This window comes from Oncorhynchus masou, chromosome 2 (genome assembly GCF_036934945.1).
Source record: "Oncorhynchus masou masou isolate Uvic2021 chromosome 2, UVic_Omas_1.1, whole genome shotgun sequence".
NCBI classification, from domain to species: Eukaryota; Metazoa; Chordata; class Actinopteri; order Salmoniformes; family Salmonidae; genus Oncorhynchus; species Oncorhynchus masou.
In genome coordinates this window covers 5,178,205-5,191,180 of record NC_088213.1, presented here as the reverse complement: position 1 = coordinate 5,191,180, position 12,976 = coordinate 5,178,205, and the positions used below count along the sequence as shown (strand labels likewise).

At 41.6% G+C, this 12,976-nt stretch overlaps 1 protein-coding gene across 6 annotated transcripts in view; it reads left to right on the top strand.

The window, feature by feature from the left end:
• tnnt3b (troponin T type 3b (skeletal, fast)) overlaps positions 1–12,976 on the top strand; it is a 32,773-nt gene that overhangs the window by 4,445 nt on the left and 15,352 nt on the right. For 2 of the 6 annotated variants that reach the window (XM_064986870.1, XM_064986861.1), the window contains exons 2-5: positions 1,039–1,077; positions 1,886–1,899; positions 8,276–8,392; positions 12,633–12,650. In XM_064986870.1, coding sequence (XP_064842942.1) covers positions 1,058–1,077; positions 1,886–1,899; positions 8,276–8,392; positions 12,633–12,650 — 169 coding nt within the window. In that variant the 5' untranslated portion in view covers positions 1,039–1,057. The remainder of the gene's footprint in view (positions 1–1,038; positions 1,078–1,885; positions 1,900–8,275; positions 8,393–12,632; positions 12,651–12,976) is intronic. The other 4 variants (XM_064986889.1, XM_064986881.1, XM_064986867.1 and 1 more) reach the window with 3 other exon arrangements.

Below are 12,976 nucleotides of genomic sequence, written 5' to 3'. Positions count from 1 at the left end.
TATCCCCCCCCCCCTTTCCTTGTATTACCCAGGTATCCCCCCTTTCCTTGTATTGCCCAGGTATCCCCCTTTCCCTTTTATTACCCAGGTATCCCCCTTTCCCTTGTATTACCCAGGTATCCCCCCTTTCCCTTTTATTACCCAGGTATCCCTCCCCTTTCCCTTGTATTACCCAGGTATCCCCCCTTCCCTTGTATTACCCAGGTATCCCCCTTTCCCTTGTATTACCCAGGTATCCCCCTTTCCCTTGTATTACCCAGGTATCCCCCTCCTTTCCCTTGTATTACCCAGGTATCCCCCTTTCCCTTGTATTACCCAGGTATCCCCCTTTCCCTTGTATTACCCAGGTATCCCCCTTTCCCTTGTATTACCCAGGTATCCGCCCTTTCCCTTGTATTACCCAGGTATCCCCCCCCTTTCCCTTGTATTACCCAGGTATCCGCCCTTTCCTTGTATTACCCAGGTATCCCCCCCCTTTCCCTTGTATTACCCAGGTATCCCCCTTTCCCTTGTATTACCCAGGTATCCCCCTTTCCCTTGTATTACCCAGGTATCTCCCCTTTCCCTTGTATTACCCAGGTATCCCCCTTTCCCTTGTATTACCCAGGTATCCCCCCTTTCCTTGTATTACCCAGGTATCCCCCCTTTCCCTTGTATTGCCCAGGTATCCCCCCTTTCCCTTGTATTACCCAGGTATCCCCCCTTTCCCTTGTATTACCCAGGTATCCCCCCTTTCCCTTGTATTACCCAGGTATCCCCCTTTCCCTTGTATTACCCAGGTATCCCCCTTTCCCTTGTATTACCCAGGTATCCCCCCTTTCCCTTGTATTACCCAGGTATCCCCCCTTTCCCTTGTATTACCCAGGTATCCCCCCTTTCCCTTGTATTACCCAGGTATCCCCCCTTTCCCTTGTTTTAACCAGGTATCCCCCCCTTTCCCTTGTATTGCCCAGTATTCTCCTTCAGGTGAAAGGGGGGAAAACATCCTACAATAAAATACTCCATTTAACTAAAGAAACTTTCCTGCTTTTCTCCCAGGTGTGAATCCACTGTCACCATGTCTGACACTGAGGAAGTGTAAGTATTCCCATTTCATCATTCATTTCATTCCTTTCGTTTGAATTAATTACATTTATTTTATGATTGAGGATTTAATTTCCTTGTTAGGCTCATTATAGCTACCAAATAATTGACAACTAACTAAATGTGTTACGTTTTGGTGCTATCAGTGGGACTGAGACATTTACAACCTGACCACTGAGTATCTTGTTAGTAAATCATTGCAGTTGGAGTGAAACAGGATAGACATGAGGTTTATTGGTGGTGAAATTAAAGTTTTATTTAATGCAGGTAGGAATGGCGATTTCTATTACTGTAGAGAGCAGTTGGACTTAAAACACTAAGTTAAATGAGCCTATTGATGTTAACTGTATACTGTAGAGAGCAGTTGGACTTAAAACACTAAGTTAAATGAGCCTATTGATGTTAACTGTATACTGTAGAGAGCAGTTGGACTTAAAACACTAAGTTAAATGAGCCTATTGATGTTAACTGTATACTGTAGAGAGCAGTTGGACTTATAACACTGAGTTAAATGAGCCTATTGATGTTAACTGTATACTGTAGAGAGCAGTTGGACTTATAACACTAAGTTAAATGAGCCTATTGATGTTAACTGTATACTGTAGAGAGCAGTTGGACTTATAACACTAAGTTAAATGAGCCTATTGATGTTAACTGTATACTGTAGAGAGCAGTTGGACTTATAACACTGAGTTAAATGAGCCTATTGATGTTAACTGTATACTGTAGAGAGCAGTTGGACTTAAAACACTAAGTTAAATGAGCCTATTGATGTTAACTGTATACTGTTGTTATTTTTCAGTGATCAGATCGAGGGTAAGTGGAAAAATAACAACATTACTTTGAAGGAATCGACTCTTACTTTAATGATCAGTGATACGAATCTCCACGTGTAATTAAACAAGGTGGAGTTGAAGCCTTCTGTTACAACAGCATCCTCTATTCTCAGAGCTGTGTCTCCCCCAACTGGGTTCTCGAGGAACAGACAGATGGTGTCCATTCTCAACCCGTCGGTCCTCAACTCTGTGTTTACTTTATAATCATGTCAGAATTACTGTTGTTAAGTAAGCCTGAACTCTTTTACACTGTGTATCAGCAGTTGTGATGATAATTAAATGTTTCTTCTAACTTTCTAAAAGGGTTGAAGTCTGTCTATTTCTGTGCAGATTTGGCTTCACTCAGTGACAGATAATGTTAATATCAAAGACTATATCATTAGATTTGAGTTTCAGGTACATATTGTCAGGCAATGGGGTCCGCAATACAGGCCCGTTAATTCTGGCAACTGTCTTTCATCTTTGAAGTAAGACAATTGTCTTTTGCCATTTTGTCATTAATCCTGAAAGTATGTCAAAATCATATGCTGTATACTGTCCTCCTAGACTGGACCCAGCCCTAGATGATGGTATACTGTCCTGTCCTCCTAGACTGGACCCAGCCCTAGATGATGGTATACTGTCCTCCTAGACTGGACACAGCCCTAGATGATGGTATACTGTCCTCCTAGACTGGACACAGCCCTAGATGATGGTATACTGTCCTCCTAGACTGGATACAGCCCTAGATGATGGTATACTGTCCTCCTAGACTGGACACAGCCCTAGATGATGGTATACTGTCCTCCTAGACTGGATACAGCCCTAGATGATGGTATACTGTCCTCCTAGACTGGACACAGCCCTAGATGATGGTATACTGTCCTCCTAGACTGGACACAGCCCTAGATGATGGTATACTGTCCTCCTAGACTGGACACAGCCCTAGATGATGGCATACTGTCCTCCTAGACTGGACACAGCCCTAGATGATGGTATACTGTCCTCCTAGACTGGACACAGCCCTAGATGATGGTATACTGTCCTCCTAGACTGGACACAGCCCTAGATGATGGTATACTGTCCTCCTAGACTGGACACAGCCCTAGATGATGGTATACTGTCCTCCTAGACTGGACACAGCCCTAGATGATGGTATACTGTCCTCCTAGACTGGACACAGCCCTAGATGATGGTATACTGTCCTGTCCTCCTAGACTGGACACAGCCCTAGATGATGGTATACTGTCCTCCTAGACTGGACACAGCCCTAGATGATGGTATACTGTCCTCCTAGACTGGACACAGCCCTAGATGATGGTATACTGTCCTGTCCTCCTAGACTGGACACAGCCCTAGATGATGGTATACTGTCCTCCTAGACTGGACACAGCCCTAGATGATGGTATACTGTCCTCCTAGACTGGACACAGCCCTAGATGATGGCATACTGTCCTCCTAGACTGGACACAGCCCTAGATGATGGCATACTGTCCTCCTAGACTGGACACAGCCCTAGATGATGGTATACTGTCCTGTCCTCCTAGACTGGATACAGCCCTAGATGATGGTATACTGTCCTGTCCTCCTAGACTGGACACAGCCCTAGATGATGGGATACTGTCCTGTCCTCCTAGACTGGACACAGCCCTAGATGATGGTATACTGTCCTCCTAGACTGGACACAGCCCTAGATGATGGGATACTGTCCTCCTAGACTGGACACAGCCCTAGATGATGGTATACTGTCCTGTCCTCCTAGACTGGACACAGCCCTAGATGATGGTATACTGTCCTCCTAGACTGGACCCAGCCCTAGATGATGGTATACTGTCCTCCTAGACTGGACACAGCCCTAGATGATGGCATACTGTCCTCCTAGACTGGACACAGCCCTAGATGATGGTATACTGTCCTCCTAGACTGGACACAGCCCTAGATGATGGTATACTGTCCTCCTAGACTGGACACAGCCCTAGATGATGATATACTGTCCTGTCCTCCTAGACTGGATACAACCCTAGATGATGGTATACTGTCCTGTCCTCCTAGACTGGACACAACCCTAGATGATGGTATACTGTCCTCCTAGACTGGACACAGCCCTAGATGATGGTATACTGTCCTGTCCTCCTAGACTGGACACAGCCCTAGATGATAGTATACTGTCCTGTCCTCCTAGACTGGATACAGCCCTAGATGATGGCATACTGTCCTCCTAGACTGGACACAACCCTAGATGATGGTATACTGTCCTGTCCTCCTAGACAGGATACAGCCCTAGATGATGGTATACTGTCCTGTCCTCCTAGACAGGACACAGCCCTAGATGATGGTGTACTGTATTGTCCTCCTAGACTGGACACAGCCCTAGATGATGGTATACTGTCCTGTCCTCCTAGACTGGACACAGCCCTAGATGATGGTGTACTGTCTGTCCTCCTAGACTGGACACAGCCCTAGATGATGGTGTACTGTCTTGTCCTCCTAGACTGGACACAGCCCTAGATGATGGTGTACTGTATTGTCCTCCTAGACTGGATACAGCCCTAGATGATGGTATACTGTCCTGTCCTCCTAGACAGGATACAGCCCTAGATGATGGTATACTGTCCTGTCCTCCTAGACTGGACACAGCCCTAGATGATGGTGTACTGTATTGTCCTCCTAGACTGGACACAGCCCTAGATGATGGTATACTGTCCTGTCCTCCTAGACTGGACACAGCCCTAGATGATGGTGTACTGTCTTGTCCTCCTAGACTGGACACAGCCCTAGATGATGGTGTACTGTCTTGTCCTCCTAGACTGGACACAGCCCTAGATGATGGTATACTGTCCTGTCCTCCTAGACTGGACACAGCCCTAGATGATGGTGTACTGTCTTGTCCTCCTAGACTGGACACAGCCCTAGATGATGGTGTACTGTCTTGTCCTCCTAGACTGGACACAGCCCTAGATGATGGTGTACTGTCTTGTCCTCCTATACTGGACACAGCCCTAGATGATGGTGTACTGTATTGTCCTCCTAGACTGGATACAGCCCTAGATGATGGTATACTGTCCTGTCCTCCTAGACAGGATACAGCCCTAGATGATGGTATACTGTCCTGTCCTCCTAGACAGGACACAGCCCTAGATGATGGTGTACTGTATTGTCCTCCTAGACTGGACACAGCCCTAGATGATGGTATACTGTCCTGTCCTCCTAGACTGGACACAGCCCTAGATGATGGTGTACTGTCTTGTCCTCCTAGACTGGACACAGCCCTAGATGATGGTGTACTGTCTTGTCCTCCTAGACTGGACACAGCCCTAGATGATGGTGTACTGTATTGTCCTCCTAGACTGGATACAGCCCTAGATGATGGTATACTGTCCTGTCCTCCTAGACAGGATACAGCCCTAGATGATGGTATACTGTCCTGTCCTCCTAGACTGGACACAGCCCTAGATGATGGTATACTGTCCTGTCCTCCTAGACTGGATACAGCCCTAGATGATGGTATACTGTCCTGTCCTCCTAGACTGGATACAGCCCTAGATGATGGTATACTGTCCTGTCCTCCTAGACTGGACACAGCCCTAGATGATGGCATACTGTCCTCCTAGACTGGACACAGCCCTAGATGATGGTATACTGTCCTGTCCTCCTAGACTGGACACAGCCCTAGATGATGGTGTACTGTATTGTCCTCCTAGACTGGACACAGCCCTAGATGATGGTGTACTGTATTGTCCTCCTAGACTGGACACAGCCCTAGATGATGGTGTACTGTATTGTCCTCCTAGACTGGACACAGCCCTAGATGATGGTGTACTGTATTGTCCTCCTAGACTGGACACAGCCCTAGATGATGGTGTACTGTATTGTCCTCCTAGACTGGACACAGCCCTAGATGATGGTGTACTGTATTGTCCTCCTAGACTGGACACAGCCCTAGATGATGGTGTACTGTATTGTCCTCCTAGACTGGACACAGCCCTAGATGATGGTGTACTGTATTGTCCTCCTAGACTGGATACAACCCTAGATGAGCCTTCAAGTGAAGATGTGTTATTATTTAGAGAATGCAAATTATATAAGCATGGGTTTGAATAAATGTTTTTTGTCAAACTCACAAATAGAGTGTAATTTATGCAGTCATGGAGGTTATTGTATAGTATGTATGATCAGCATGATTCTGACTTGACCTGGGACAAGGCTATAGACTCCTATAGAGCCATGTCTCAGGGCAAGGATTGGACCAATTTATGATCTGAGAAATGTCTACTATAGAGACATGTCTCAGGGCAAGGATTGGACCAATTTATGATCAGAGAAATGTCTCCTATAGAGTCATGTCTCAGGGCAAGGATTGGACCAATTTATGAACTAAGAAATGTCTCCTATAGAGACATGTCTCAGGGCAAGGATTGGACCAATTTATGATCTGAGAAATGTCCCCTATAGAGCCATGTCTCAGGGCAAGGATTGGACCAATTTATGACCTGAGAAATGACATGTGTTTTTTGTTTCACCATATTTCTTTTGCGGAAACTGAAGACGAGGAAGGTAAAAAACAACAACAACAACAGACAATTCGGTTTCCATGGCGTTTCCACTCTTACTAATTTGTCGACACTTACCCTTAATCTGAAATGTGTTTGACAACGCCTGCTTTGCGAGTCTTTTTAATAGATTATTTGCGCGATATTTTATGACTAATTACCAACCACTTTTGCTTCCCTTTAAATATGTGTAATGTGGAGCTCATAAACATCTTAACTGCACTGGAAAGCTTTGGATGAAGTCAGATTCACACAACATCACTCATCTCATATGCACATACTGTATTTTATACCATCTATTGCATCACAGCCATCACTCTTCCATATATATGTATTTATATGTATATATGTCATTCACCCCGTTAGATTTGTGTGTATTAGGTTGTTGTTGTGAAATTGTTAGATATTACTGCACTGTTGGAACTAGAAGCACAAACATTTTGCTACACTCGCATTAATATCTGCTAACCATGTGTATGTGGCCAATAACATCTGCTAACCATGTGTATGTGACCAATAACATCTGCTAACCATGTGTATGTGAACAATAACATCTGCTAACCATGTGTATCTGACCAATAACATCTGCTAACCATGTGTATGTGACCAATAACATCTGCTAACCATGTGTATGTGACCAATAACATCTGCTAACCATGTGTATGTGAACAATAACATCTGCTAACCATGTGTATCTGACCAATAACATCTGCTAACCATGTGTATGTGACCAATAACATCTGCTAACCATGTGTATGTGACCAATAACATCTGCTAACCATGTGTATGTGACCATTAACATCTGCTAACCATGTGTATGTGACCAATAACATCTGCTAACCATGTGTATGTGAACAATAACATCTGCTAACCATGTGTATGTGACCAATAACATCTGCTAATCATGTGTATGTGACCAATAACATCTGCTAACCATGTGTATGTGACCATTAACATCTGATTTGATTTGATTCATGTCTGTTTTCACACAACGAAGCAAAGATTTAACATGGACTCAGACCTTCAGTGGTGCGCTCTGCTTCTCTGTTGTAACTTAGCAACCACAATTACATTACAGTATGCAGCCACACATACATACAGCCTTCCCTGTGTGTGAGCTTCGTGTACCAGTTCGTCAGGTGGAATTGAAATACTTATTGCTTTGTTTGTCCAGTGATCAACTGAATTCCCTAGATAATAAAGTCTGTCATTGTTGATCAAGCGTTTGTAAAAAACTAAATAATAATCTCACAAAATCCCTGCTTGCTTATCATTTATCATCATTACATTTGTTTTATCTGCGCTTAATCACGTTTGATTTATCAAACGGCTTGTCAAACACTTCTTAAGGGTGACTGTTCTAACTTAGTGACTTTTTAGTGATTTTAGAAAACTTAAAAAATAATGAAAAATGTGATTGGGCGATAAGGAATTCCACATTTTTTTGGTCATGTGACACGTTTTCAAACTCAGTTATCTCCGCTATGCAGAAAACCGTCATTCATAACGTATCATTTCACTTCATCTTCTTAATGCCATCTACCCTCTTTTTCCATCCCTCTTTCCTCTCTTCTCTCATTCCTCTCTTTCTGTTCTTCTCAGCATCACTGCTCGCTGCACACAGCCCAGCAGGACATTACTATCCTCTCCTCTCTTCTCTCATCCCTCCTTCTTAAACTGAAGTAATCTAATTTCATCCTACAACCCTAACCAGATTCTCTCTCTCCTCCTTATACGCGTTCATAAACAAATATCTAACCTCTCTCCGAAACCCTTCCTCCCCCTGGTTTCCCGCTGCATGCTGCGTGCTCTGCTGCGTGTCCCAAGAAGAGGTAGTAGAAGTAGAGGTAGCCCCCGAGGCAGCCCCAGAGGAGGAGGTAGAGGAAGAGGAGGTAGAGGAGGAGGCAGAACCCGAGCCTGAGCCTGAGGTTGTAGAGGAGGAAGGTATGTGGCGTAGCTCATTCATTCATCCTTCCCTCGTGCAACCACACCTGTCCCCCAGGTAGACATAGATGAGACCTACTAATATAGTATATAGTCCCTCCTGACAGTGTCCGTCCCCCCCGTCTCCACCTCAAACCCCTGAGGCACTAATGTTAACTGTTGAGCTACTGGAGGTGCCTCCTCTTCATAACTGCCCTCTATGAAGAAAGCATACTTCTATTGTCTACATCAGGGGTGTCAAACATACTGGATCCCCTGTGAGCTGATTCATGGTAGTTTTTTGAGTAATGGGGGGGGGGGGAGTACTGAACATGGCCCACAGGGAAAAATGAGTTTGACACCCCTGGTCTACATACTGTATATCCATAGTATACTATGTACTGTATATTAGTACTGTATGTGCATAGTATACTATGTACTGTATATTAGTACTGTATATGCATAGTATACTATGTACTGTATATTAGTACTGTATATGCATAGTATACTATGTACTGTATATTAGTACTGTATATCCATAGTCTACTATGTACTGTATATTAGTACTGTATATGCATAGTATAATATGTACTGTATATTAGTACTGTATATGCATAGTCTACTATGTACTGTATATTAGTACTGTATATCCATAGTCTACTATGTACTGTATATTAGTACTGTATATGCATAGTATACTATGTACTGTATATTAGTACTGTATATCCATAGTCTACTATGTACTGTATATTAGTACTGTATATCCATAGTCTACTATGTACTGTATATTAGTACTGTATATGCATAGTATAATATGTACTGTATATTAGTACTGTATATCCATAGTCTACTATGTACTGTATATTAGTACTGTATATCCATAGTCTACTATGTACTGTATATTAGTACTGTATATGCATAGTATACTATGTACTGTATATTAGTACTGTATATGCATAGTATACTATGTGTATCAGTACTGTATATCCATAGTATACTATGTGTATTTGTACTGTGTATCCATAGTATACTATGTGTATTTGTACTGTGTATCCATAGTGCGGTATGCATATTGGTACTGTATACCCATAGTCTAGTATGAGTATTAGTTACAGCTACAGTACACGTTCATGTACTTTCTCAAGCACGCCTCTGCCTCACTGAATGGCTTCAGCTGCTTCCTCTCAAACTGCTTCTTTAATATCACCGATCATGATCAATCCCAAATCCACCCCTAGGTCCTAGCCCCTAGTCCCTCTGCACTTGGAGATCTGAGATGTGCCTAGACGGTAGTAGGAGCTAGGGGTTAATGAGGATGAGATCTGAAATGTGCCTAGACGGTAGTAGGAGCTAGAGGTTTTGAGGATGAGATCTGAAATGTGCCTAGATGGTGGTAGGAGCTAGAGGTTTTGAGGATGAGATCTGAAACGTGCCTAGACAGTGGTAGCAGCTAGGGGTTAATGAGGAATGTGGTGTTAGATGTGCCTAGACAGGTGGTAGGAGCTAGAGGTTTTGAGGATGAGATCTGATATGTGCCTAGACGGTGGTAGGAGCTAGGGGTTAATGAGGAATGTGGTGTTAGATGTGCCTAGACAGTGGTAGGAGCTAGGGGTTAATGAGGAATGTGGTGTTAGATGTGCCTAGACAGTGGTAGGAGCTAGGGGTTAATGATGAATGTGGTGTTAGATGTGCCTAGACAGTGGTAGGAGATAGGGGTTAATGATGAATGTGGTGTTAGATGTGCCTAGACAGTGGTAGGAGCTAGGGGTTAATGATGAATGTGGTGTTAGATGTGCCTAGACAGTGGTAGGAGCTAGGGGTTAATGATGAATGTGGTGTTAGATGCTGCAGATGCATTGGGCTTGTGGATAGATATATACTATAGCCCTACCTGGGAATATTTACTAAACTAGTAAGGGTGCTAGAAACTAAAGCTACACCAATGACTGCTATCTTCCATTCTTAATATATCACCTGATCTCCCAGAATGCAACTGGAGAAAAGATAATGAGCCCTTGATTTTGTAGTGCTCTAAACTTTCTGTATGTGATGGGAATGTATTAGAACCTGGAGGTTGCTTTCTAGAAATGTTTTGAATATGGCAAATGCTCAATGGAAGAAAGGAAGCTTCCATCATAAGTAACTGATTATTATATTTGAATCCTGCTCCAAAACAACCTGATTATTATATTTTAATCCTGCTCCAAAATAACGTAATTATTATATTTTTTATCCTGCTCCAAAATAACCTGATTATTACATTTGAATCCTGCTCCAAAACAACCTGATTATTATATTTTTTATCCTGCTCCAAAATAAGCTTATTATTACATTTAAATCCTGCTCCAAAATAAGCGGATTATTATATTTAAATCCTGCTCCAAAATAAGCTTATTATTATATTTAAATCCTGCTCCAAAATAAGCGGATTATTATATTTAAATCCTGCTCCAAAATAACCTGATTATTATTTTTCAATCCTGCTCCAAAATAACCTGATTATTACATTTAAATCCTGCTCCAAAATAACCTGATTATTAGATTTAAATCCTGCTCCAAAATAAGCTTATTATTATATTTAAATCCTGCTCCAAAATAAGCGGATTATTATATTTAAATCCTGCTCCAAAATAACCTGATTATTATTTTTCAATCCTGCTCCAAAATAACCTGATTATTACATTTAAATCCTGCTCCAAAATAACCTGATTATTAGATTTAAATCCTGCTCCAAAATAAGCTTATTATTATATTTAAATCCTGCTCCAAAATAAGCGGATTATTATATTTAAATCCTGCTCCAAAATAACCTGATTATTATTTTTCAATCCTGCTCCAAAATAACCTGATTATTACATTTAAATCCTGCTCCAAAATAACCTGATTATTACATTTAAATGCTGCTCTAAAATAACCTGATTATTACATTTAAATGCTGCTCCAAAATAACCTGATTATTACATTTAAATCCTGCTCCAAAATAACCTTATTATTATATTTAAATCCTGCTCCAAAATAACCCGATTATTATATTTAAATCCTGCTCCAAAATAACCTGATTATTACATTTAAATCCTGCTCCAAAATAACCTGATTATTATATTTAAGTCCTGCTCCAAAATAACCTGATTATTATATTTAAATCCTGCTCCAAAATAACCTGATTATTACATTTAAATCCTGCTCCAAAATAACCTGATTATTACATTTGAATCCTGTACCAAAATAACCTGATTATTACATTTAAATCCTGCTCCAAAATAACCTGATTATTACATTTTAATCCTGCTCCAAAATAACCTGATTATTACATTTGAATCCTGTACCAAAATAACCTGATTATTACATTTAAATCCTGCTCCAAAATAACCTGATTATTACATTTTAATCCTGCTCCAAAATAACCTGATTATTACATTTTAATCCTGCTCCAAAATACCCTGATTATTATATTTAAATCCTGCTCCAAAATAACCTGATTATTATATTTAAATCCTGCTCCAAAATAACCTGATTATTACATTTTAATCCTGCTCCAAAATAACCTTTATGTGGATTAAGGTCTTTTTTTCATCCCTGCCCACCTCTGTTACTCTTCCTCAATCGTCCTAATTTCACCATTACAGAGATGATGTTGAGGAAGGTGGTCCCCCATTCCTTCAACCTCATTATACCTGTGTTTTCATTACCGCAACGGCACGGATGAAGGATGACGTTTCCTCATATAAAAGGATCTTTCTTTGCCCCTTTTGAGATCTTGTCTGAAAAGCTTATTTTATTTCACCTATAAAGGAATGATTACAGGAACGATGCAGAAAGCTGATGACCGTTAACAACTTGTTTATCTCTCACATTGGGGTGTTATTTAATTTAATACTGTATATCAATTATTTATTGTTATAGTTCATATTCATATTTACCTGTTTTCTTGAAGTGCACTTCTGGCCACATTTACTGTAATGTATAGTGTATTACACTGGTCATAAACACCTCAATTTGGGTGAGTGAATGTTCTGCAGAGCTGTGCCTAGTCAACTGAATGTGTACTGAATATGCTAGCAGGCACCAGGGTTGTAAACTTCTGGGAATTTCTGGGAATTTCCAGTTTTCTTCTTCAGAAATCCCATTGGAAGATTTCTGGAACTTTCCGGAACTTTGCAACCCTAGCAGGCACCGACAGCTTGTCCTGAGCTTATGTACAGTATATATCACTAATCATGATATCTATTCTGCTCTTGCTTTGGATGTTTGCTGCATGCAGAGGCCTATGAAGAGGAAGGTATGTGTACTCAAGTTCTTAAAGTTGTATGTGTACTTCTGATTGGACAGACTGCACTGTGTCAGTCTCCTCTCCCAGTTCAGGCGGTTTACGCTATAGCAAGACTGGAGAAAGAGACCCTGTCCATGAGTCCACGTGCTCCAGTAGCAAAACACTGCCCAAATTTAGTCTCCTGCTAAATATCTTTCCCCTATACTCGCAACAAATTAATGAAAGTTAAGGCCTGAGTAATCTCGGGAACCAAGAACCAAATCTCACGTGAATAGTCTGTCACGCGAAACTACGGCCTGAGTGGCCTATATGAGAAATGACAGCAAACAGACCTG